This window comes from Mauremys reevesii, linkage group 7 (assembly GCF_016161935.1).
Source record: "Mauremys reevesii isolate NIE-2019 linkage group 7, ASM1616193v1, whole genome shotgun sequence".
In the NCBI taxonomy this organism is placed as follows: Eukaryota; Metazoa; Chordata; order Testudines; family Geoemydidae; genus Mauremys; species Mauremys reevesii.
Genome location: NC_052629.1, coordinates 95,567,205 through 95,593,049, shown reverse-complemented (window position 1 = coordinate 95,593,049; position 25,845 = coordinate 95,567,205). Strand labels below are relative to the sequence as shown.

At 51.5% G+C, this 25,845-nt stretch overlaps 2 protein-coding genes across 6 annotated transcripts; both read left to right on the top strand.

The window, feature by feature from the left end:
• Positions 1 to 1,426: 1,426 nt before the first annotated feature.
• LOC120368605 (phospholipase A and acyltransferase 3-like) lies at positions 1,427 to 6,872 on the top strand. Of its 2 annotated transcripts, none has more exons than XM_039480810.1 (5): positions 1,427 to 1,489; positions 1,811 to 1,906; positions 5,001 to 5,103; positions 5,723 to 5,941; positions 6,568 to 6,872. In XM_039480810.1, exons 2-5 carry the CDS (start codon positions 1,844 to 1,846, stop codon positions 6,768 to 6,770), a joined length of 588 nt encoding a protein of 195 aa, XP_039336744.1. In that variant the 5' UTR covers positions 1,427 to 1,489; positions 1,811 to 1,843; the 3' UTR covers positions 6,771 to 6,872. The 2 variants fall into 2 exon arrangements, with proteins under 2 accessions (XP_039336744.1, XP_039336745.1); XM_039480811.1 differs by having other exon boundaries at positions 5,723 to 5,991; positions 6,568 to 6,811.
• A 6,335-nt stretch (positions 6,873 to 13,207) lies between these two features.
• On the top strand, positions 13,208 to 24,021 carry LOC120368607 (phospholipase A and acyltransferase 3-like). 4 transcript variants are annotated; one of them, XR_005582693.1, is made up of 5 exons: positions 13,208 to 13,426; positions 14,436 to 14,646; positions 16,724 to 16,820; positions 20,860 to 21,125; positions 23,710 to 24,021. XR_005582693.1 is itself a non-coding variant. In XM_039480816.1 (4 exons), the coding sequence occupies exons 1-4, from the start codon at positions 13,412 to 13,414 to the stop codon at positions 23,782 to 23,784; spliced, it is 393 nt and encodes a 130-aa protein (XP_039336750.1). In that variant the 5' UTR covers positions 13,208 to 13,411; the 3' UTR covers positions 23,785 to 24,021. The 4 variants fall into 4 exon arrangements, 2 of the variants coding, with proteins under 2 accessions (XP_039336750.1, XP_039336749.1); XR_005582692.1 differs by having other exon boundaries at positions 13,209 to 13,426; positions 14,436 to 14,672; XM_039480816.1 differs by lacking the exon at positions 14,436 to 14,646 and having other exon boundaries at positions 23,770 to 24,021.
• Positions 24,022 to 25,845: the final 1,824 nt, after the last annotated feature.

Here is a 25,845-nt window from a genome sequence, read left to right as displayed (position 1 = left end):
TCGCCCCTCTGGCCAGGCAGCTCCAGCTCACTCGGAGGACAGGACCTCTGGCCTCCTGACTCCCTCATTGGGCTGCCTGCCTTGTCAATCAGGCTGACCTGGAGCATTGGCCTCTCCCCATTGCCTCTGGGGACTGTCAGTCTCAGGGTCCTGATTTCCCATCAACCCTTCCCCTTTCTTTTGGTTCTGGGAGCTGGCCAGCCAACTCTCCCACCCCGCCCACTAAGTTTTAGTAAGGGGCCCCCTTCCACAGAGGCTGGGGGAGCAGAATGAGCAGACACAATGCATAGCACAGACACATGGAACTGAGATCAGGACCCCCATCATGCCAACCTCTATACAGATCCCCGCCTGAGGTTGGGGCCCCGTTGTGCTGCTGGGCACTGCCCAGACACCAGCGAAGATCAGGGTCCGTGTTGGGCCAGGCACTGCACAGACGCACAGAGAGGCTGTGCTCTGAGGACCTTACAATCTAAATACACAAGACAGCCAGAGGACGGATTATTTTTTAATGGGACCTCTCAGCACAACAAAAATAAGTCTGCTCACAGAGCTGCAAGCTGGGAACTGGCTGCTTTTTTAAACTACATAGTTCACAACAGCATGGGGGGGGGGAAATGCCCACTCACTGTCCACTCAGACAGGAGGACGGGAGAAATGGAGCATGGCTCTAGCCCATAGGACTCTGGGTAACCCAGTTAATACAAAGTTAACTTTACTACAGATTATTATCCACGTTTTGCCATTGGAGATACAGGCAAGGGGGGACCTATGATTCTCATAAGGATTCAAAGGCTTTCCAAATTAGAATGCAAGTATTCCAAGACTTTTCAAATGAGGCAACAATTCCAGTGGGATTTGGGGTGGTAACTTCTTGACACTCCTTTGAACATCCCAGTTTAAGGCCTGCACACCTCACAGATGTTGTACCAGCATCACCGTGGCTGTTAGGGGGTGATATTTTTAACAATACTGGTACAACCTCTGTGTGCATGCAGTTAGACCAGCATAAAGATGCCTCATTCTGGTATAGATTACTGCCCTGCAGGAAGAGACTAAGGAAGCAGGGAGGCAGTGTGGCTTAGTAGGTAGTGCAGTGGCCTGGGACTCAGGTGGCCAGGATTGCCAGTAACCTGTTGGGTGACCTTGGGCAAGCCACTTGCTCTCTCTGTGCCTCAGTTTCCCCACCTGTAAAATTAGGGTAATTCTGCAGAACTGCTTTGAGAGCTATGAATGCCAAGTGTCACAGAAGAGCTAGGTAGCTCTCTGCTACAGGTCTAAGGCACCTCTATAAATGCTGTGCAGAATAAACTGTTCACTCACCAGACCACTGGGGGAAATCCCCCACAAGGGTGGGCAGCTGTTACCTGGTAACCAGAGATGGAGCAAACAACCCCCTGTGATGTCATGATAAGTCCTCCACATCCCCCTCCCCAACAGACAATGTTACATTAACCCACTACAGGGAAGGCATGAGCACCTCCTACAGGTACTTAGTGGTGGACAATCCAAGGACGGAGGGGGTGTATAGCTGAGAAGGAGGTTGGGCCAGTGGATTTAGGTGTCCTGAGCTTTGATCCCATCTCCTGCTGTAGTGCTGGGTAAATTGCTTTGGCCCTGGGGTTTCTATGAGAGACAGCGTGGTCTATTGGGGGCAGGGAAGTGACACAAGGAAGCACTCAAAGCCACACAGCAGAGCCAGGAATAGCTCCAGGTGTCCTGAGCCTCAGTCCAGCATCCTAGCCACTGGGCCCACCTGATTCTGCTGTCTTGGGGGTTGTTATCAATGTGGTACATGCCTTTGTTTTAGCTATGCCAATAGGAAGCCTGCAATGCGACCAAGATGAATGATGAGACGCGAAATAATTCCACCTCCTGCATCAGGGTGAAGATCCCCTCCATCCATGTAAGTGCGGCCACACGCCCAGCCACATTCATGACTTTTGCTCATGATCTGGATAACGGTGAGCCCTGAAGTCAGTGGCACTTTCTGGGTCCTGTGCCCTCTAGTGCCTTCTGCAATGTTTGAGCCACACAAAGCCACCCAGGGAGAGCCAACCCTTCCCCCACGTAGCTCCACTGGGATGAAATAAATAAACAGGGTTATGGTTCCCTTGAGCTTAGGTTTCATGGGGTCAAATCCAACCTGCCAGCACCCCATTAAAGAGCATGGGATGCTGCATTAATAGGTCACCTAGCAATGTCTGCAGGGATGGTGCTCTTCATGACCCCCCCCCATCAAAATATTATCTGGTCCTATCAAGGAACCCCCAGTTAAAGCCAGCAACAAGATCTGCAGGGATGAGAATGGAAGCTGTGGGGAATTAGGGACGTGGGCCAGATACTGCTATCAGAGAACCGTGGAGTGACTCTGCTTAAGTCAATGGGGTTAGGGCCAGATACTGCTCTCAGTGCCCCTGGGGTAGATCCAGAGTCACCCACTGACTGCAATGAGGGTCAAGGCTGGATTCTGATCTCAGCTCCCACTGGGGTCCATTTGGAGTCATCACTCACTGCAATGGAGTCAGTCCTGGATTCTGATCTACTTATGTCTGGTGTAAATCCAGAGTAATTCCAGTGAATTTTACTGGAATAGGGCCACCTTCTGATCTCATAAGAACATAAGAATAGCCATACTGGGTCAGACCAAAGGTCCATCCAGCCCAGTATCCTGTCTGCTGACAGTAGCCAATGCCAGGTGCCCCAGAGGGAGTGAACCTAACAGGCAATGATCAAGTGATCTCTCTCCTGCCATCCATCTCCACCCTCTGACAAACAGAGGCTAGGGACACCATTCCTTACCCATCCTTGCTAATAGCCATTAATGGACTTAACCTCCATGAATTTATCTAGTTCTCTTTTAATCCCTGTTATAATCCTAGCCTTCACAACCTCCTCAGGCAAGGAGTTCCACGGGTTGACTCTGCGCTGTGTGAAGAACTTCCTTTTATTTGTTTTAAACCTGCTGCCCATTAATTTCATTTGGTGGCCCCTAGTTCTTATATTATGGAATCAAGTAAATAACTTTTCCTTATTAACTTTCTCCACACCACTCATGATTTTATATACCTCTATCATATCCCCCCTTAGTCTCCTCTTTTCCAAGCTGAAAAGTCCTAGGCTCTTTAATATCTCCTCATATGGGACCTGTTCCAAACCCCTAATCATTTTAGTTGCCCTTCTCAGAACCTTTTCTAATGGCAGTACATCTCTTTTGAGATGAGACTACATCTGTATGCAGTATTAAAGATGTGGGCATACCATGGGTTTATATAAGGGCAATAAGATATTCTCAGTCTTATTCTCTATCCCTTTTTTAATGATTCCTAACATCCTGTTTGCTTTTTGACTGCTGCTGCACACTGCGTGGATGTCTTCAGAGAACTATCCACGATGACTCCAAGATCTCTGTCCTGATTAGTTGTAGATAAATTAGCTCCCACCATAGTGTATGAATAATTGGGGTTATTTTTTCCAATGTGCATTACTTTATATTTATCCACATTAAATTTAATTTGCCATTTTGTTACCCAATCACTTAGTTTTGTGAGATCTTTTTGAAGTTCTTCACAGTCTGCTTTGGTCTTAACTATCGTGAGCAGTTTAGTATCGTCTGCAAACTTTGCCACCTCACTGTTTACACCTTTTTCCAGATGATTTATGAATAAGTAGAATAGGATTGGTCCTAGGACTCACCCTTGGGGAACACCACTAGTTATCCTCTCCATTCTGAAAATTTATCATTTATTCCTACCCTTTGTTCTCTGTCTTTTAACCAGTTCTCAATCGACGAAAGGATCTTCCCTTTTATCTCATGACAACTTAATTTACATAAGAGCCTTTGGTGAGGGACCTTGTCAAAGACTTTCTGGAAATCTAAGTACACTATGTCCACTGGATCCCCCTTGTCCACATGTTTGTTGACCCCTTCAAAGAACTCTAGTAGAGTTCTCCTGCACTCTAGTTCATGTAGCGTAATCCCACTGAAGTCAATGAGGTTGGGGCTAGATCTTGCTTTCGTTTAAACTGGTCTAAAACTGGAGTAACTGCAGATTGATAGCAATGGGGGAAAAGTCAGCGTCTTATCCCACTGGAAACCCATGGTGTTACTCCAGATTGATAGCAGATTCTGGCCCTCCTTGTTCATGTGTTCTTGATGATGCGCCTTTCCCCTTTGGAGATAGGGTGACCAGATGACAAACATGAAATATCGGGACGGGGCGGGTGTGTGGAGCAAAAAAAGCCAGAGCGCCCCGTCTCCACCCAACTCTCAGCTCTGACCCCCAATACACTCCCAGCTCCCCCATCCCCTCGCTCCTGGGCCCCGAGCTGTGCAGCCGAGCCACACTCCGGGCCCCTCTTGCAGCTCCCAGCCCAGCCGCTCCCGGGCTTCATTGCACCAGCCCCACAGCAGAGGCTGCTCCACTCTGCCCCGCCTGGGACACTCGCCCCGGGCAGCCCCGCTCCGGCTGCAGGGAACTCGGGGACCCCCCCCGGGCAGGGGGTGAACCAGGCAGCCGGGCCCGGCCCCTCCTGGCAGGAGCGTGTCTGCCCCACAAGTGTCTCTGCCCCCTGCCTGCTCCGCGCTGCCCTGCAGGCTGCAGGGCTGGAGCAGCCTCCGTGCTGCACTCCCAGCCCCGGCCATGGCCCGTGTGCAAACCTGGGAGGGAGGAGGAATGCTGCGTGCTTGGGAAAGAGGCGGGTCCAGGGGCAGGGATTTGGGGAGGGGTCCAATGGGGGAAGAAGGGGGATGGTCGGGGGAAGTGGGGGGTGAAAGCCCCTCCGGGCTCTGTCTATGCACCGGAGCGGAGGGCAAAATTGCTTGTTTGTCCCGTGTCCCGACCGAACATCGGTCAGGACGCGGGACAAACAAGCAAATATCGGGACAGTCCCGATAAAATCGGGACGTCTGGTCACCCTATTTGGAGAGCCCTTTCCTATGTGGCCACAATTCATCAGGACTCCCTAATGGCAACGGATCCCCATATCTCCTCTCCCAGGTGGAACTCAAACCCGGTGACCTGATTGAGATCTTCCGCTCATGCTACCAGCACTGGGCCATCTACGTCGGTGATGGCAAAGTCGTCCACCTGGCTCCTCCTTGTAAGTGCCCCCCTTCCCTAAAGGGGGAGGTGTGCTCTGCTGGAGGCTGAAGGTGGGTCCCTGCCATGGGCGTGCCACTGCATGGGAACCTCTCTTAGGGTTTTCTACCTGCAGAGGAGCCAGTGCTCTGTGCAGGATTTGGGGATCCCATGCCATGGGCGCTGCAGCCCTTGTGTGCCTTGGAGGCCAGCTACATGGACGTTCAGCAGTAGTGACTGCCATACAGCAGAGTGTAGTACTGCCTGCTGGCACTGGGGGGAGCTGGAACTGCTTTGGCCCTGAAGAGTGCGTTAGGGCCTGCTGCCATTGGGGGACTCAGTGCTCTAGCCTCTGGAGGCTGCACTACCCCTGGGCCGGCTGTCACCTCCTGCAGGGGAAGGGGACTGCAGGCAGCACAGGGTGGAGGTGCAGAGCAGACATTGGCTGTATGCAAAGCTTCCTGCTGCCTCTGCTGCTGGTGGGTGGGTGGGGGATGCCCATGTATCAGCCACTGTCCCCAGCCTCTAGGGATGCAAGGAGAGCTTTGGGGAGATGCAATTTTCCCCGGGCACCGTGGAATCTCTCTGCATCATACCTGGCTCAACGCCGACTCAATGGATCTTGCTCTGCCCCACCCAAGGTGAGCACCCCATGGACGGCGTTGCCAGCGTCCTGGCGGCCCTGTCCGACAGAGCCTTTGTGAAGAAGGACTGGCTGGAGGACGTGGTGCGCAAGGACCGCTACCGGGTGAACAACAAGCACGACGAGACGCACCCCCCGCTGCCGGTCTCCAAGATCGTCCGGTGGGCCGAGGAGCTGGTGGGGCGCGAGATGCCCTACAACCTGACCAGCCACAACTGTGAGCACTTCGTCATGGAGCTGCGCTACGGCGTGGCCATGAGTGACCAGGTGGGTGTGAGGGGGAGGGACAGGGCCTCACGCCAAATCGATTCCACGCCGGAGCATCTCAGCAGCTACCTCTTGTCCCCTGCCTTGGTGCCTCTTCACAGCCCCAGCTGGCTGCTGCTGCCGCCTTTCCTTTCCGTATTGCAGCTCTGCATTAGTAGCGAGGGGCTGTAGGGGTGGGCGGGGGAGAGCAGGATTCATGTCCCTAGGACCGAAGATCTTGACCTATTCTGTGGCTTCCATAGATTGGGCTTTTGCAGCAAGTGCTGCTTGATGTCTCATGGGCTGGCTGGACGTCTCAGCTCCTTCCTTCCTTTCCGCCTAAGGTGACCAGACGTCCTGATAAAATCGGGACTATCTCGATATTTAGTTGTTTGTCCCCATTTGTCCCGATATTTTGTCCAGGCCCTTTTTGTTTTTGCTTCGGCAGTGGCACTCCGGCTTTTTTTTTCTCCTATGTGTCCCGGTATTTTGTTCTTGTCATCTGGTCCTCCTGTTTCCACCTCGCTTGCCCCAAGCCTGTAAATGACCACACATGGGAAACCCCATGTCTGACGGGCACTTTGTTCTGCTCTGCAGGTCACGGAAGCTATAGCCATGGGCACTGTGGGGGTGATGGGCGTGGCGGCAGCTGTGATCAGATCCATGGCTCAGAGACGCAAGCATCGGAAGGAGTAGCAGCAGATGGAGGGAGTGGGGTTCGTACCCGCACTGGCTTGGGGCGATTAACCCGGCTCTCATCCTTTATCATCAGATTGTTTTCAGTGCAAGATGAAAGCTAAATGAGATTTCGTGAACAAAGCTGCCCCGTAGATGATGCCCAGTTGTATCCCAATAAACTCATCTTGAGACCCCTGCAGCTTGCTGTCTGGGCTGAAAACATACAGAAATGTGGCTCATAGCTTGTTGCGTTGTGCTGTGATTTCCCATCTTCTCTCCCAAACTAAGCCGAGTTGGGCTGGCTCAGTGCTTTCACAGATGAGCTCCTGGGAAATTGCACTGATTCAACAGGAGATGTTCTGAGTGAGGTGATCCCTTTCTGATGAGGTGTAAAACCAAGATCATAATCATGAAAGATCCCAAGGCACTTTTTTGAAAGAAGCTCTAGGGTTTTAACCCTTGTGCCTGGTCAAATTCCCACTGGGATCATTTCATTCTGTCTTCTTACATTTCTCTCTGTAGTTTCAAATGGATGCAGAACTCACTCAGCTTCCTTAGCTGGCGGGTAGTATTGCTGTTAAACACTTGTAGTGTTCCACTCCAGAAGCAGCTGCATCTTAGTGCTGGATGAGGGATCTTTGTATAAATAACCCCCATGCCTCACCTCAGAGATGGCTTCATCTCAGCTTTGGGTGGATAAACAGCACCTGCCCCCTACCAGAGACAGCTGCATCTCAGCATCGAACAAACAATCCCGGCATAAACAGCAGTCATGTTACATCCCAGAGGGGGCTGGATCTCAGCACGGAGAGATCCTTGTATAATTAGCTGCAGCACAAAGCAATGCCACTGAGCTGGGTGTAAGAACTCACTTTACTCATCTGAAAATGTATTATTTAAAAAAGAAATCCTGATTTTTGAGCCAATCTCATATCTCTTGCAGCTGCATTCCTGAGGTTGAACATGTGGGGTTGTGGCAATACTGTAACATTTCTGTTTTAAAATTCATTTATATTATTTCTGGCTATTTCCCTGTAGTGAGGTGGTGTGGTCCCTCGCCGCCCCAGAGAGGGACAAGCCTCTTCGGACACCAAAGTGTGCAGAGCCAGTGAGTCCTGCGCCCGCCCCCTAGAGGTCAAGGTGCAGGACAGGAAGTATAAAAGCCCATCCCCAGAGCTCCCCAGAGAGGCCATGCCTCCGGCTTAGCTCCTCTTTGGGTGACCCTGGTGACCTACGGCGGACCCGAGGACTGGCCTGACCTGCTGACGCCCGATACTGACCAGAACCTGGAGGCACTGCCCAGCCTGCCCGTCGCCAGTTACCCAGAGGACCCCCATGGTGCTTAACCCCCTGGAGGAATTCCCCGACCTGATCCTCGCCAGTTACCCAGAGGACCCCATGGTGCTTGACCCCCCCCTGGAGGATACCGTCTGGACCCAGATCCTCTAGAGCAGGGGTCAGCAACCTTTACTATCAAAAGAGCCATTTTGCCCCCTCTTCCACTAAAGAAAAATAGTCTGGAGCTGCAAAACATAACACTGCTTATAGACTTTTAAAAGTTTTAATCTTTTTTTAATTTTACCTGTTACAACAACAGAATACAACAAACAGAAGTGCAGTGTGCATGTGTAGGCCTACTTTGAAATAAATTAAACACTGAACTATGCAGGCCTTTTTGAGTCCTTCCCGTTATTTGTGTAAAATTAAAATAAAACGTAGCCCACTTTAATATAAAAAAACATATAGTTGCAGCTTAGCAGTTTTAAAAAAGTAAACATAAAATTAGGAACGTTTTTTGACAAGTCCATTTCAGTGTGCTCTCATCCTCTTCGGGTTTCTTTCTCGGCCAGCAATCAACCGAAGTACCTGAACATACAATAAAAAACTACATCAGCTCCGGGTCTGAAATAAATGTTTTTTTCTGAATAATAATAGCCTATTAAATGCTAGTGTTCTCACCTGTTTAATGTGACTTCTGTTTCTGAAGCTCGATGCTGATCTTCCCTATGTCGGGGCTGTAAGATGTGACTTTGATCTTCACACAGGACTGTAGGCTCTCATTTGTGAGGCGGGAGCGATATTTGGACTTTATGAAGTTCATGCTCGAGAAAACTTGCTCGCATAAGTATGTTGAGCCAAAGATGGACAGGACTCCAAATGCATACTTTTTCATGTTCATATACGTGTCGGGAATGGCACTCCATGTTTCAAAAACAAGTTTGTTGAGTTTGGGGAGGTTTTCAATATCATTCCATTTGTGCTCTTTAGCGAGAGTGGCCTTCTGACGGGCGACTTCTTCGAGATCCGCTGTCAGGCTTTTGAACTTGGACACCCATAAGTCTTTATCCGCTATGTCGGCCAGTTCAATTTCAAGATCGGGCTGACTTATCCCTGTGAATGCGGATATGTTCAGCAGGGATGGGTCGATGTCCAGCAGTGTGACAGGGAAGGACAGAGTGTTTTTTTCCTTTCTGAACTCGCTGAATCTTTCTCCAAATGCAGCTTGCATTGCCATAATTGCACGGTGTAAATAATCACAATTTATGTGATTGTTCTCTTCTTTGAACTCTCTCAGGGAGGGGAAGTGAGAGAGCGTACCTCTCTGTACATCTCTGGCAAACACTGTCATCTTGCGCTCAAACGCCAGAACATCCTCCAGCAACTGCAGGGCCATGCTTCCCTTTCCCTGGAGATTTTTATTCAGCGTGTTTAAGTGACTTGTCATATCCACCATGAAATAAAACTTTTCCAGCCAATCGAGGTCTCCCAGTTCGGGATAGCTGAGGCCTTTGCTTTCCAAGAAGGTTTTCACATGTTCCAGACAAGCAGCGAAGTGTTTCAGCACATCTCCCCTTGACAGCCACCGAACTCTGTTGCGCAGCAGGAGATCCAAATATGCGCTCTCGACTTCATCTAACCATGAACAAAACTGTCGGTGGTTTAACCCGTTTGCAATTATTTTGTTCACTATCTTAATAACGAGGTTCATCACTTCCACACATTCGGGGGGAATGTTTGAGCGCACAGTGCTTCTTGGTGCAAGATGCAGTGAAACGTCATCAGCTCTCGATCCAGCGACTTTTGAAGTAAATTCACAAAGCCCTTCTGTGCTCCTCTCATACTGGGTGCACCATCAGTAGACACTGACACCAGGTGAGTGGTGTTTATTCCTTTGGCTTTTAGACAACTCAAAACAGCCTCGCAAATGTCCTGTCCCCGCGTTTGGCCCTTTAGCAGTATGAGTTCAATCAGTTCTTCCCATCAGAGGTCACATATCTGCATAACAGTGCTGTCTGCTCAATATCGTTTACATCACTTGAATCATCACAGGCAATTGAATATGCTTGAGCTGAATTGATGTAATCAATTTGCTTACTGATGATATTTGTTGTCATTTTAATGGTCCTGTCCTTGACGGTCTTTGCAGAGAGAGGCATTTCTTTAATTTTCTGAATAATTTCCTGTTTGTTTTTTAATTTGGAGAATAGATGCTCTGATATTTTTATGAACGATTCTTTCATGTATTCTCCGTCTGTGAACGGCTTCCCCCTCCTTACGATCTCATGAGCTGCCACAAAACTAGCAGCTGTAGTTGAGTTTGGAGAGTTGATCCACTTCTTGAAAGTATGTTTGCTCTGCTCAACTTTCCGTAGTAGTTCCGAAATCGCTCTCTTTCGCCCATCTTCAGTTGGGTACTTTTCAGAAAATGCTGAGTGCTTGTTTTGAAAATGTCTTTCAACGTTACATTTTTTGTTGTTTGCTAATTTCTCGCCACATATCAAGCACACAGGTAAGCCAGTGTCGTTGGCAGTGAAGGCAAAGGAATCTGTCCATGCAGAATTAAACTCTCTATTTTCTTCTGAGATTTTTCTTTTTTGGGATGTATTCATGGTTAGCTTACCACGGGGGTCGCACACTCAAGAAGCCGCCTGCAGGTAAAGGCGAGGGCTATAGACGTGGATGTGATGCATATTTTAATTGACAAATTATAAAAACTTTTTAAAAATTCGATGTTAAAGTATCACCTCGAACTCCAAGATAACTGTGCAACAAAATAAACAAAAATAAAATAATATATAAATAAAAATTAAATTAATAAATAACCGTTATTCTTTTTTTTTTCTTTTGTCAAGGCCGAAGGGAGCCACAACAAGGAGGCTGAAAAGCCGCATGCGGCTCCGGAGCCACGGGTTGCAGACCCCTGCTCTAGAGGGAGAGTTAGGAAGTAGCCTGGGGGCAGCTGACCAGAGTCTGGCTGCAGCACTGCCAGAGCCCGTGTCAGTGTGTTGCAGCCAGGATCCCTATTGACACAGGAGCAGGCCTTCTGCCGCTGCTAGGGCCCTGGCTGGGACACAGAGGATTGGGTGGGCCTGCATCCCCCCTGCTACCCAACTTGTGGGTGGGAGTCTCCCCCTCCTCCAGGCTGCTCTGAGCTGAGAGGCTGGGCTGGTTGTTTACGTGCTTTGCTCAGCCCCTGCCTGAGGGCCTGAGCCATTGACTCTCTGTTGCCCCACCCTCACCCAGGGCCTGGGCCTGCTAGTTAAATACTGTTGCTCATTCCCTGCCTAAGGGCCTGGCCTTTACCTCGCTATTGCCTGCTGACCACAGGCCGGGTACGAATAACTGTCTGTGTTTGCCTCTATTGCTGCCGCGGTGAGAGACTCCCGTGGCCAGGCTAATTCCCCGTCAGCAACGGGAAGGAAGTAGCGAGGCAGTGTGGTCCACCGCCACCCCGGAGAGGGGTGAGCCCCAGCCACCCCTCTACATTCCCCTTACAGCACCCTGAGCATTTCCTCTCTGTGATCGGGTTCCTGGGGTGCAGCCTGGCCTGTGGGACTCTGTCCCTCCAACCTGGGGTATCCTCACGCACTGTGATGCTGTATCAAGTTACAAATCTCTAGCAGGTCCTGCACCTATACAGCTATCCACAGACAGGGACACACACAACAGAGTTACATGAATGCTTCTCCCAGCCACGTACCATCAATAGGGACATAGGAGCCGACTCCATGAGTGCTCTGGGGCTGGAGCACCCATGGGAAAAAATTAGCGGGTGCTCTGCACCCACTGCCAGCCAAGCTCCCCCCACCACCTTCCCCCCCACCAAATGCGCTGCATCCCCACTCCTCCCCCTCCCTCCCAACGCTTCCCATCCCCCCGCCACCTAACAGCTGTTTGGCGGCACTTAGGACTTTCCGGGATGGAGGGGAAGGAGCGGGGATGTGGCACGTTCAGAGGAGTAGGCGGAGAAGGGGCAAGGACGGGGACTTGGGGGAAGATGGTGGAATGGAGCCGTGTCTCACCCTGATAGATGGTACAAACAGGTCTCAGCTCTTCAATGCACAGGCTGGAACTATCCCTCCCTTTGACCACCCTCCCCAGGTCAAAGTCTTTGTCCTCCAAATCTTTCTTCCAGATGATGAGTTTGGGGGAGGGGGGGGGTGAGGCCAACCCATGATGTCACTTCCCCTCTTATAGTTTCTTCCAGCTTGCTGGAAAGATCTGTGGTTGTGACATGGGTGTCTGCCCCCACTGGTCAAGCATTCTCTGTCCTCTAAGTGATCTCTCTGAGAAGTCTCAGCTCCTGTATACCACTCCTGGGATAGTGGATTCTCTTTAATTGGCCATCAGCGCATCTGGCTACTCCAGTGTTGTACCTGAAAGGCTGGTTGTGATGTTCTCAACCTCACAACACAACACATACATAGCAAAACTTCATAACTTCACATACCATAAAAACACATACAATCCAACAGGATATTAATGTTCAACAGATCAAGGCCTTTAATGTGATACCTCACAAGGCATACTTTGTGCAAAACATATCAATTATATGACAGGGGTATGGGGATTCCAGGGTGTGGCTTTGAGGTACAGAGTGCCACGCTCTCCTTCCTTGATGACATTTACGGCAATGAATCTGCTTCACCTCTGGTCTAATTTTAGCTTTTCTTTTCCAGCAATGAGCTAAACAGGTTCCCCAGGAACCACAACAATCCTGTGCCCATTCATGCTACTTAGGGCTAGTCTACACTTACCAGCCGGGTCGACGCGGTGAGTTCGACTTCTCGGAGTTCGAACTATCGCGTCTAATCTGGACGCGATAGTTCGAACTCCGGAAGCGCCGCAGTCGACTCCGGTACTCCACCACTGCAAACGGCGGTGGCGGAGTCGACCTTGGAGCCGCGGACTTCGATTCCGCGGCGTCTGGACGGGTAAGTAGTTCGAACTAGGGTACTTCGAATTCAGCTACGCTATTCACGTAGCTGAATTTGCGTACCCTAGTTCGACCCCGCTTCTTAGTGTGGACCAGCCCTTAGATGCGATGCAACCACCTAAGGTTATGTCTTCACTAGCAATGTTAAAGCCCTGTTGTGGCTGCACTTTAACATGGCTGTGCAGTTGTGGCACCAACGCCGAGAGAGAGTTCTCCCAGCACTATAAAAAAACACGCTCACAAGGGGAGTAGCTACTAGCACTGGGAGGGCAGCTCCCAGCGCTGGTGCACTGCCTAAACTGCCATTTTACAGCGCTGAAACTTGCAGTGCTCAGGGGCTGTTTTTTCATATCCCAAGCGAGAAAGATGCAGTGCTGTAATGTGGCAGTGCAAACAAGGCCTACGTCTCATTTATCAATGTATGTAGGATTTACGTTGGTGATATGCTTGAATTAGTAAAGGGGAAACTGAAACTGAAATCTTAATTTCTTTAAAACACAGAAATTCTGAGAAAATAAGTCATTCTGCTGCTGAAGCTGAACAAAAATGCCACTTAAAGGTGTAAGTACTTACTGAAACGGCTTGTATATCAGAATAACTTGCATTGGGCTTGTCCTTTATTCATAGATTTATAGAACCATAGATTCAGGGCCATCCCTAGACATTGTGGTGCCCTACGCAGCCCTCCCCACGGGTGAGGGAGAGGCATCCCCAGGCCTCCGTCGGGGGTGGGGGGGGGCTGTGCCTAAGGTTTCTGGTGGGCAGGACTAGGCTTGCGGGGCAGAGTGTAACCACTTGTAGCACGAGCTGGTGGAGTGGGTTGGGGCCGGATCACTCCACTTCCTGACGCCTAGTGATTGCAGAGTGGGCCCGACCCCACGCTCATGGGGTGGCAGGAAGTGGAGTGACCCAGCCCCAGCCTGCTCTGCTCTGCTCCCCTGACTCCCGGCCTTGAGACTTGGGGGGGTGGGGGGCAGGGGGGAAGCGCCCCCAAGCACTCACTGGCAGTGCGGAGTAAGCTGGGGCCTGGTCACTCCACTTCCTGCTGCTCGGTGAGTGCAGGGTGTACCCGACCCCTGCTGCAGTCCCCCAAGACATAGCTCAGGGGAGGGGTGGAGTGGGGTGGGGCTTAGGTGGGGCAGGGGCAGGAAGAGGTGGGGTAGGGGCGGAGCAGGGGCTGGGGCAGCTTTCCTGGCTGGCTCAGCAGGCTGGGGGATTGGCCTGGCCGCTGGAGCAGCAAATAGCTGCATAGGGCACCAGGAAATTTGGGGCAATTGGTGCCCCAAATTTCCTGGTGCCCTATGCAGCTGTGTAGTTTGGTAAGGATGGCCCTGATTCCAAGGCCAGAAGGGACGGTTGTGATAATCTAGTCTGACCTCTTGTCTAACAAAGGCCAGCAAACTCCCCCAGAATAATTGCTAGAGCAGAGCTTTTAGAAAAAACATTGAATCCTGAGTTCAGAATTGTCAGTCATGGAGAATCCACCAGGACCTAGGTAAGTTGTTCCAATACTTAATTACTCGCAATGTTAAGAAGGAACATTTTGACTTTGACAAATTGCCATTTGCAGATGGAAAAACGTTGCATTGAAAAGTTCTGACTAGGGAAGCAGACGGTGGCCTGCGTACTTTGGAGGGGATGGATTTTTCCAGAGAAACCGGCTCCCATTGAGGCACCTAAATGAAAGGTCCACATTTTCAAAAACGCCCAGCCAGTCAACGAGGAGTTGTGCACTAGCCCATTGGACAATCCAACCAATCTCATCACCTCATTATATACAGGTTCTGATGCACTGAAAGACCATGGGGTGGGGTTAATTTAATTACTAAATTTTTATTCAAGATAAATATTTAACAGTATATGTGATTTGCTTACATCCATATGAAAAGAGAGAGAAATACACAGATAAAGGAATTCAATTCAGGCTATGCGTTATATTGGATAAACGTTGTTTTCCTAGAGAAGTTTAATCCTTTTCTTTCAGCCCATCTTTTCTCAGCTAAGTGTTCAGTCATTGGTCTAATTCGGGGAATGTGTGTCTCCACTCCTCTTAATTGTTTTATTCTGGTGTGCCACACTTTTGTGGATTATAGCCACATAGATAAGGATTCTATTAGGATAGGCATTCCATTACACCAGCCTCATAAATTGGCTGGAGACCAGGATTTTTTGACCCCCAGGCTCTTTCTGTTAGAAATCAGAAATGAAGAAAAGGAAAGTGACCAGGACCAACAGAAAAGATGAGGAGACAGCTCAGGGCTGTGCTTCTCCCCGCACAGGAATTAGCGCAAAACCCTTATCAAAAGCCTTGGGCTGACTCTGTTCTGTGATTATAAACAGCAAATAAGCAAATCTGATTCCTCTGTTTGCTTCTTGCTGGAATTAGCCCATGTAGTCATATAGCAACCGTTACAATAACAATCAAACAGCTGGGTGTGGCATGGCTAAGTGCTCTGTAAACACAAATTACTATGAAGGGGCCTGTTTTGGCTCCATAGGGAAGGTGATGTTGAATTTTGCACCTGAAACAACCTGTTACACACAGAGAATATGGGGTGTTCCTGCAAAATGACCAGATCTACCCTTTGAGCCCCCAGTGATTTTTCTGCGAACGTACAAGGGAATGTGTTGATTAGTTTATGAGTGAAAATTAATTTAATAATGGAACATAGGATGCACTGGGTGGGACCTCCTGGGTCACTGAGTCCCATCCCTTCTGTCCCCAGCCAGCCCCATCATATCATCCCAGTCACAAATGTTGCCACCTCCATCTTCAAACTAAGTGGGTTGTGCGTCCCCACTCGTCCGACTGGGAGGCTGCTCAGGGTCGATCTTAGGGAATTTGTATTTTGGTGCCTCTGGACAGCGGAAAACAAGAGTTATTCCATTCTGAAACCCTTCCCCCCTTACCTGAAAGCAGGCAGCTCACATAGACATGACGTCGGGGCAGAAAAATAGCAAGCTCTTGGAAAAATTGCAAACAGTGCTAAAGCAGCAGGTCATGACATTGAGTGCAGCAGCAAGTTCTTAACCACAATGTTGGTGTGCATCCAAAGTCATAGGTATAGCAGTAAGAGCAAGGAAACCATGGAGAGACACTACTGTTGCTTAAGAACTGCTAGCAAGAGCCGCTGTCACAAAAAATTCTCCCTATCCCCAACGACCCATAGACAACTGGCCATTGGAAGCAGGGTGCTGCTCATTCAGCATCACCTTAGATTATATATAATTGCGATTCGGGGTGCTTCTGGCTTATTGCAATAGGGATTTTTTGGCTAATAAAAGGCATTGTGTGTTTGAACTGCTTGTGTCAATCACTTTTTGGATGGAGGTGCCGTGTCCTCAGGGAATTCCTGAGACCATCCCAGCATAGTGGACCATTGCAGGGGGGGAAAGGATGGGTAACACCCCTGGGTCCCACTGCCTCCCTTGGGTCCCCAGCACCCCTGGCCCTTGCTGCCTCCCTGGGCTTCCCCCTCCTTCAGCCCCCGCTGCCTCCCCAGGCTCCCTACCCCACTATCAACCCCAGGCTCCTCTGCCTCCCTCACCTGCACTGCCCCGAGCTCCCTTCTGTGGTCTCGTACCCCAGGCCTGCTCCACTCCTTGCTTCTTGACCATGGTGCCCTGGGCGGTCACCTAGATTGCCCACCCATAAGGTTGGCCCTGTGGTTGCTCCAGCACCTCCTTCCTCCGATGAGTAGAAACATTCTTATTTCCAGCCTCAGTTGACTATTATTTTCTCCAGGGAAAGTCCCTTACTGCTAGCTTTTGAGTTACTCCAAGCCCAGGGCATCTTTTCCTTTTGTCTCTGATCGTCTCCCTGCCATTTTGACTGGACAATAATTTTTTCTCCTGCAGCGGAACCCCGAGGACGGAGACCTGATTGAGATTGACCGAGGGTTTTACAAGCACTGGTGTGTCTATGTCGGAGAAGGTGACGTTGTCCATATAACAGGTGAGATGGGTGGCTTTGGTTCCTTGTGTGAAGCATCCAGCAGAGAGAGAGCGATGGTGAGATACCATACGGATCAGGCCAAGGCAAACGTTCATGCTCTAGATTCTCAAATACCTGTAACTAGCGCTGAGGGACCTTCTTCATCCACACTTTTTTGGGGTGAAAAAAATGCAGATTTTATGACACAGAAACATTTGGCAAATTTGTGTTAATTTCACCAAATTGTTTTGGTTAAAAAAATAAACATTCAGAACTAAACCCTAAACATTTTGATTTTTTTAGTTTCAACATTTCATTTTAAAATATTTAAAAAACATGTAGACATCCTTGAAACAAAACCTTTAGTTGACCCCAAATTAATGTTTTCCACACAAACTTTGGATTTTCCAAAAATTTTGAAAAAAATCATTTTTGGGCCAACCCAAAACATGTCTTTGTCAGAATTGCCAGCTCATTAAAAAATCCATCATTCACTTTCTTATAGCCCACACATTGTGTCTTTGGCTGCCCTCTAATGGCTGTTCTGCAAAGAGGTTTATTAGGAGGTGGCTAGTTAGAGCCTTTGAACTAACAGATACATGCAGGGGCGGCTCTAGCATTTTTGCTGCCCCAAGCATGGCAGGCAGGCTGCCTTTGGCAGCATGCCTGCGGGAGGTCCCCGGTCCCGTGGATTCGGTGGTATGCCTGCAGGATGTCCCCAGTCCCGCGGATTCGGCAGCTTGCCTGCGGGAGGTCCCCAGTCCCACGGATTCGGAGCTTGCCTGCGGGAGGTCCGCTGGTCCCGTGGCTTTGGCATACCCGCTGCCTAATTGCCACCGAATCCGCGGAACCGGCGGACCTCCCACATGCAAGCCGCCAAAGGCTGCCTAACTGCCGTCCTCGCAAGGACTGGCAGGGCGCCCCACCGCGGCTTGCCACCCCAGGCACACGCTTGGAGTGCTGGTGCCTGGAGCTGCCGCTGGATAGATATTCTTAAGCTCGCTTCTTGAACATAGCGCTGGAAGGGGCCTCCTGGGACATCGAGTCCAGTCCTTGCTAGCACAGCCAACCCTCTCATAGAATCCTGGTCAGAAACTTCTCCGGCTCCATCCTCAAACTAGCTCACTCCTCACTCCTCCAATGGGGAGGCTGTGCCAGAACCTCCTTCCTCTGATGGGTAGCAACCTTCTCCTCTCCAACCTCAACGGATTCCTGGCCAGTTTATCCCCAGTCATTCTTGTGCCAACATTGCCCTTTAGCTTCAATCGCTTTATCTTGCTGCCTGGTGTTCCCATAACAGTCTCCCTGAGCCCCCCTGCCGTTTTTGCGGTTTTACACAATCCCATTTTTCCTGTTTATAAAAAGTGTTTAAAACACATTTTTTCTCTCCGCTCTGCTTTGATAGACCCTACACACACAGGAGGGAAACTGACTACGTTGGGGAAACAGGGCATGCAATCGTGCCATTTAATGCACAAAAGCGACAGATGAAGACAACAGTTTTTTTTTTCTTTTCAGTCTCTTTTGGTTCTAGTCATTTTCAAGTGTCATTTGTGATTAGGGCTGCTTGAAAAGTTTCCAGTGAAATCTTTTCCCATCTGAAACTGGAGTTTTGCCATGGGAAAAAAACAGCTTTCAGTGGAAATTTCCAGCAGGAGAATCAAAACAAAGCATATTGTTTCAGGCCAACATTAATCTTTTCCTCTCTCTCATTTGCCAGGATGCCTTGTGTGAGTTCTAGTTCTGGGTCTCTCCTGCTTTCCATTTCCCCAGGTGCTCTGCTCCCCATTGGAACCACCTCTTTCATGAGGCACAATGGCCGTCTCTGGGGCTGAGGTGCAGCAGGGCATCATTCGGAGCCCATGAAAGACCTGGAACTACAACTCCCATGAGACCCACAGCTGCTCAAATATGTAGGTGGGGGAATGATCCCGCTATTGTGGGCAACTTTCCTGGTTTATACACTACCCCGGTGAAGTGAAAGGATCCGAGTCCTCACTCCCACTTGCTTTACCCAGAGCCAGGCCTGACCTAGAGGACTCCCCTTCCACGCTCCTGTGTGGCAGAGGCCTCGTAAGCCCAACAAGGCTGGGCCCAGGATTCCTGGAGAGGGCTCAACCCCCAACCTTGTTGTGGTCACTTAAGGCAGGGTCTAGGGTGTCCCCAGTCCAGGGTGCTCTCTCTGCACTGGATGCTTCCCTGACCCACTGATCAAGAAGCCCTGTCTCTCTGCTTTTGCTGTGTCATGCTTGTGACTAGGCCCTGCGTGGATACAAAAATGTAGATCCACATCTGCCAGAATCAATCTGCATCTGACCTGTGATCCACTAGTGGTCTTTTATGTGTACCTGCATCCGCATCACACCCACAGCAGCTTCACAAGGGCTAGTAGCGATGGGGGGTTGTGTGTGTGTGTGTGAGGGGGAGAGAGGGGTGGAGATGAGTGGGTGGGGTCTTGCAGAGAAGAGGTGGTGCCAGGGCAGGGACTGGAGGTAAGGGGTAGCGTAGGGGCAGGGTCTCGAGGAGAAGGGGCAGCGGAGAGGCGGAGTCTTGAGGAGAAGGGGCGGTGTGGGGGCAGCGCATCTCATGCTGCTTCCGGGGGCTCCTGAGCGACGGCATGGCAGCAGCAGTAGTATATGTTATATCACAGTGGGGCAAAGGGTTGGGGCACCACGGCCCCCCCCACTTCAATCCCCATGACTGGGCGTGGGCCCCACCAGGGACAGCAGGTTTGTATAATTTTTGGTGGTGTCTAGAATGGGTCCAAGTTCCACACCTGCCTAAGGCTCTGGGAGGGAGTTTGGGTGCGGGAAGGGTGCAGGCTCTGGGAGGGAATTTAGGTGTTGGGTGCAGGCTCTGGGCTGGGACAGAGGGTTGGGGTGTTGGAGGGGGGTGCAGCAGGCAGGCTGCCCCAGGGCTGGGGCAGGGGGCCAGAGAGGAGAACTCCCCCCAGCCCTCTCCCTACCGGCAGCAGCAAGCTCTGGGGGGCCGGGAGGTCCTTCCCCGCCCCTCCTGGCATGACACTCACCCAAGCCCCCCCAGCTGCTGCTCAGGTGGTCCAGCCAGGATAAGCCCCCCCCCTTCAGAGTTGCCTGCCGGGGGGTGGGGGCTGCCATGTGGCTCCTCCCCTCCTCTTCCGTAGGCACAGCAGCTGCTTCTGCCTGCCCCTGACGCTGCTCCCTTGTAGTCGGCAGCCGCTGGTGAGGGAATGCAGCACGGAGCTGGAGGGGGCAGTCCCCAAGGCAGGCAGGGACGCTCAGGGGAGGCATGCCAGGGGAGGCAGGCGGAGCTGGAGGAGAGACTTGGCTGTGAACATTGGTGGAGCCGGGCCCACCCCGGGCCCTGAATTTGCTGGAGCCCAGGCACCACGGGCCCATACAACTCACCGCCCCTGGACCCCACTGCCCAGGAGCCAGCGGGCTGGGAGCGCGGCCAGTGTTGCCGGACTAGGCCATGATTGGGACACTAGTGCTGCCCAAGGGGCCTGATGTGCTGCGGTGAGCGGATGTTGGACAGCCCCAACTCCAGCCTGCCCAGCCCCAGCCACTGGCTGCCGCTCCTGAGTGCGCTGCGCCCCCCACCCGGCTGCCCGAGCTGGACGCTTTTGGCCAGGCACTGCTAGTGAGTAGAGCCCTGCACGGTTGTATCCGCAGCTGATCCATGGATATCTGCGCATTTGCAAGGCTCTACTCATGCCTCCTTCTCTTGGCTTCCTGCTTCCAACACCCATTGCCTAGCCCCTACTAAGCCACTTGAGTTAGCTCTGGCCTGGCCGTGCGGCTTAGCGTCTTGGGTGGAAGTGCCACTGTCTACAGCCGGTTTAAACCACGTTAAGGAGCTTCATTGCTCCGTATGTTGAGCCAGAAAGAAGGTGCTTGACATCCCCATTGGCTCCAGTGTCATTGTCTTTGGGTCTACGACCCACCGTGATAGCAGCCATTAGCACCATTCAGCATGGCAATACGATGTAGTGGGCGCCAGCAGGGACAGCTGGAAGGTGGGTGTGGGCTCTGGCCATATGAGTGAACGCGTAGCCTGCCTTCCTGTTTTCATTCTCCAGGTCTGACTGAAATGCCTGACTCGGGCTTTGTTAGCTCTAGCAACGGCCAGGCGAAAGTGAAGAGAGAGCCCCTCGAACATGTTGTAGGGGACTGCAACTATTGGGTCAACAACAAGTATGACGAGAGCCGGCCCGTTTATTCGGTGGACAAAATCCTCGAGCGGGCAAATGACGAGGTTGGGAAGATACGGAGATATCACGCCTTCGCTAAGAACTGTGAACACTTTGCTACTGAGATTCGCTACAACGAAGCAATAAGTGACCAAGTACGTAACGGGCCAGGTGTGGGTTATCATTCCCTGTAACTGTGGGGTAGGCAGGTCCACGTGCTGATGCCTAGCAAGGAAAACAGGGCTGAGGGAGGAGCAGGGAGGGGACTGCAGCAGGGGGCCAGGACGCCTTTGATAGATGTAAGGGACTGTTAGTGGGTATCAGATTTCTGATGAGGTGAATAGCGAGGTTGTTCCTTTGCCGACTGAAATTTCTACCAGGCCTGGCTTAAGACAGTTGGGGCACTAAAAACACTATGACCAGAACTAGCCCTTGCCAGGGCCGCCCAGAGGGGGGGGCAAGAGGGGCAATTTGCCCCAGGCCCCGGGCCCCACAGGGGCCCCCACCAGAGTTTTTCGGGGCCCCTGGAGCGGGGTCCTTCACTTGCTCCGGGGGGCCCGGAAAACTCTTGTGGGGCCGGGCGCAGAAGCTTCTTCTGCTCCCGGTCTTCGCCGGCGGCGGGTCCTTCCGCTCCGGGGCGGAAGGACCCCCCCGCTGGCGAATTACTGCGGAAGAGGGAGCGGGACCCGCGGCCGAGTTCAGCTCGGTCTTCGGCGGTAATTCGGCGGCGGGGGGCCCTTCCGTTCCGGGACCTGCCGCCAAAGTGCCCCAAAGACCCGCAGCGGAGCCCCCCTCCGCCGAATTACTGCCGAAGACCGGGCTGCGCTTCGGCGGTGGGTCCCGCTTCGGTGATAATTCGGCGGCGGGGGGCCCGCCGCGGGTCTTCGGGGCACTTCGGCGGTGGGTCCCAGAACGGAAGGGCCCCCCGCCGCCGAATACCCCGGGCCCCCGGAATCCTCTGGGCAGCCCTGGCCCTTGCCCCTCTGCAGCATCAGCCTCCATGGCCCCTGCTGCCAGCCCCCAGGACACCACAGTGACATCACACACAGCCCCCCGGCTATGCCAGCAACCCCTGTGCACCTCCCATTGCCATCCCCCACCCCCTAGTACCAGTCTTCATGCTCTCCCCCACCTCAACCCCCTGCTCTGCCACAGACTTCATCTATAACCTTGGGCAAGTCATTTAGTCTCACTTTGCCTCAATTTCTCCAGTTATACCGTGGGGATAATGGCACTGCCCTGCCTCCCAGCGGTTTGTGAGGACAAATACACTGTTTGTGAGGCACTCAGACATGACAGTGGTCAGGGTTGTACAAATACCTAGAAATACCCACGGAGCTTCTCTGAACAAAGCAGACATCTACAACACACGCAGCCTGATGGGTGGATATTTTTCCAGCCCTCAGTTGATGCTCCATTTTAGTCTGAGCTGTTTGCCAATATTCAGGGCCTTGCTTGCTTGATTCCATTAGGAGAAGAAATTGATAACACAAAAGTCAGTCCTACTCTTTGGTGCAATCCTATGTCTTTACAAAGGATCCACAAAAAGCCCAGTCTCCCTGAACACAGTAGGAACAAACATAAGCGCTGACTTCCTCTGTTCCCGGGTGGGTGCTGTACCCTCACTCCGCCCCAGGCCCTGCCCCATTCCACCCCTTCCCCCAAGATCCCACCCCACTCCTTCCTGTCCCATTCAACCCCCGCCCCTGCTCCTCCTGCATGCCGCTGAACAGCTGATCACAGCCGGCAGGAGGTGCTATGAGGGAGGGAGAGGAGCTGATCTGCAGGGCTGCCCATGGGTGCTAAGCACTCACTATTTTTTTTCCCTGTGGGTGCTCCAGCCCTGGACGCCAACTCTGTGGGTGCTCTAGGGGAACAAACAACATTTGGCAGTTTCCTTGTTCAGAAATCCAAGCCAGTTTCAAGCAAACTCTGTGCCCAAGAATCCCTGTCTCTCTATTCCCTTTTAAAGGTCATGCTCCCCACTGCTTCTCTTGGCTTTCGACCTCTCACACACATATGAAACCAATCAAGCCCCCAGCCCCCATGTATGCAATCAGTCCTCCTCCAATCACTTAGCTCAGCTTCTGATCAGCCCTGCCTTGGACCCTGACTTCCTATTGTTTCAGCTATCACTGTCTAAAGGGACATTCCATTTAGCCCCACCACAACCCCACCCCTTCCCCGCCCCCATTCCAACCCCTTCCCCAAAGTCCCCACCCCAATTCTGCCCCCTCCCTGCCCCCTATTGGACCCCTTCCCCAAATCCCCGCCCCAGCCCCGCCTCCTCCCTTGAGCACATCACTTTCCCCCTCCTCTCTCCTCCCTCCCAGCTGTGCAAAACAGCTGTTTTGCTGCACAAGCACTGGAAGCTAGGGGTTAAAAACAGGCAGGCAGTGCACTCAGGGGAGGAGGCGGAGGCGAGCTGGGCGGGGGCCAGGAAGGTGCCGGTGGGTGCAGAGCACCCACCAATTTTTCCTTGTGGGTGCTCCAGGGCTGGAGCACCCACAGAGTCAGCACCTATGATTGGTGTAAAGCTCAGTGGCAGTATTAACACCTCCTGCATAACGCTGTCTTCAGCCAGCCAGGATTGTTACCCGCAGCACTGACATTCAATAGGAGAAGCCTATTGAGACAAAGTGCCCAGAAACAGGCTTTGAATGAGCAGGCTGCAGCCTGGGAGATTCTTGAGTTGTCTGGAGTCTGCCTGACTAAATCGGGGATTCTTTCTGTTTCCAGGCTAATACAGCTGTTGCAGTGATAATGGTGATAGGTTTTCTGATTTTGTTCATTTGACAGCGGCAGCATCGTTAAACTTCTTCAGCCCAGAAACACTCCACCCTGTACAAAAGATACAGATCAGGACCATGCTGTGGCGACCAAAATAAATTTTAGACCTCAGAAATACCTCATTAACCAGAGTCTTGTCTCTTCTGTTACCGGTCAGTGGCCCAGAGTAGATAATTGTTGGAGTATTATCTGAGTATCACCGTGCACCAAACTCAGGAGAACTGCTGCAGATGGAAGGAGTGAGGTTCATACCCACTCAGCCTTGGGGCATTGCAGCCAGTTCTCATTAGACTGTTTTCAGTGCCAGACGAACACTGAATGCGATTTCAGGAGTAAAAGCTGCTCCACAGCTGATGCCCAGTTAGAAAAGTAAATCACTCATCTTGAGACTCACGCGTCTTGCTGTCTGGGATTAAAAGACGGAGTTACGTGGTTTATAGGTAGCTCATCGTGTACTGAGGTTTCACATCTCTTGAAAGCTCGGCAGGCTTGGGCTGGCTCCATGCCTATATGGGAGACAGCCTAGGAAATTGTACTGATTCCACAGGCTGGTGTTCTTCTAAATGAGGCGCTACCTTTTTGATGAGCTCAAGCTTCAAGGTGCAGCATAACTGCACTAATTCCATTGTATTCAGAGTCTTTACTGGGACCTAAGGATTAGCCAGTAGTCTGTGATATAATGTAGTTAAAGTTTTATTTTAAAGTTGCAACCCTTTATTAGCGATTTACTCTTCTAATTAAAGAAGAGTGAGAAGAGGCGTATGTAGTCCACAGCTACCCCAGCCATTCCCTCCTTGGAAGAGGGTCACAGGGTAGGGTAACTCTGCTGCTATTCTATGCCTTGGGAAGTGAGACGGGGTGGAGAGACCCTGTCCCGTGTGGGGTGACTTCACTCCGTCCTTCAAGCTGCCCTCTGTCTCAAGACCAGGAGACCTAAGGGCAGAAGTCCATAGAGTTGACTTGGTCCGCAGGGCTTTAAGGCCCAATGGCTGGAGTCTATGGAATGGCCTTGATCCACAGGGCAATAGGGTCATGTGACCTACGTCCGGGGGGAAGGGGGGAGCCCTTCTCTGCAGGACAGTATGGCCTAGTGGCCAGAGTCCATAGAGATACTGCCTTGCAAACCCTGGTAAGGGCCGATGGTCAAAGTCAATAGAGATACCCTGGGTCTACAGGGTAGAAAGTCCTAGCAGCCAGCATCATTAATAATACTTTGGGTTCGCCGGCCGCAAAGTCTAGCGGCCAGAGTCAATAGAGATACCCCTCTGGGCGTGGCTGTATAGCCTAGCGGCTGGAGTCAAAGTCGCCCTCCGGGAGCTCACCCCGGCACACACCCTCCCCCTCAAAAGGGCACCCAATGGGGGCTATTCTTCTCCCCCCTCCCCACCTATCCTCAGAAAAAAATCGGCATTGGCATGTGCTTTCCCAGGGCCATGTAGTACCTGAAAGTCAGGGCGATGTAGAGCAAGATACCAGCGCATGATTCATGGGTTTGTGTCCTTCATACTATTTAACCATCGCAGGGGCACATAGGCAGTGGTCAAAATGTATTTCCTAACAGATAAGTGGGCCATAGAAGCTCTGCGGAATTAATGGCCAAGGCCTCTTTCTCAATAGTTGAGTAGCTTGTTTCTCTGGGGAACAGCTTGTGACTTAGGTACCGCACAGTGTGTTCTTCCCCAGCTACTTCCTGTGATAATACTGCCCCGAGGCCCACTTCTGAGGCATCTGTCTGTAAAATGAAGGATTTCTGAAAATCCGGGTGTATTAAGACTGGTCCCCCTGGTCAGTCAGTCATTCTTTCAATGTCCGCAGGGCTGCCTCACACTGGGATCACAATTGGACCCTCTGAGGTCATGAATTTTTAGTTAGGTCCATCAAGGGGGCTGCAAAGGTAGCAAAGACTGGGATGAAATGCCAGTAATATCCAGCCGGGCCAAGGAATTGCTGCACCTGCCTCTTCATTGTTGTGTCGGGTCAATCGTGCAGGGTCTTGTCGACCAGGGGCTGTAGTTGCCCTCCCCCCCCAGTGTACCCTAAGTACGTCACCTTGCTCTGCCCGAGGTGACATTTTGTAGGGTTGGC

What these genes read in the sequence shown, in the direction of transcription:
- LOC120368605 (XM_039480810.1), top strand. Translation starts at nt 1,844, where the DNA reads ATGAATGATGAGACGCGAAATAATTCCACCTCCTGCATCAGGGTGAAG. An exon ending in TGAAGATCCCCTCCATCCAT is followed by an intron (nt 1,907 to 5,000) that starts GTAAGTGCGGCC and finishes CTCCTCTCCCAG; the next exon opens with GTGGAACTCAAACCCGGTGA. An exon ending in CAACCTGACCAGCCACAACT is followed by an intron (nt 5,942 to 6,567) that starts GTGAGCACTTCG and finishes TCTGCTCTGCAG; the next exon opens with GTCACGGAAGCTATAGCCAT.
- LOC120368607 (XM_039480815.1), top strand. An exon ending in TGACGTTGTCCATATAACAG is followed by an intron (nt 16,821 to 20,859) that starts GTGAGATGGGTG and finishes TTCATTCTCCAG; the next exon opens with GTCTGACTGAAATGCCTGAC. An exon ending in ACGAAGCAATAAGTGACCAA is followed by an intron (nt 21,126 to 23,709) that starts GTACGTAACGGG and finishes TTCTGTTTCCAG; the next exon opens with GCTAATACAGCTGTTGCAGT.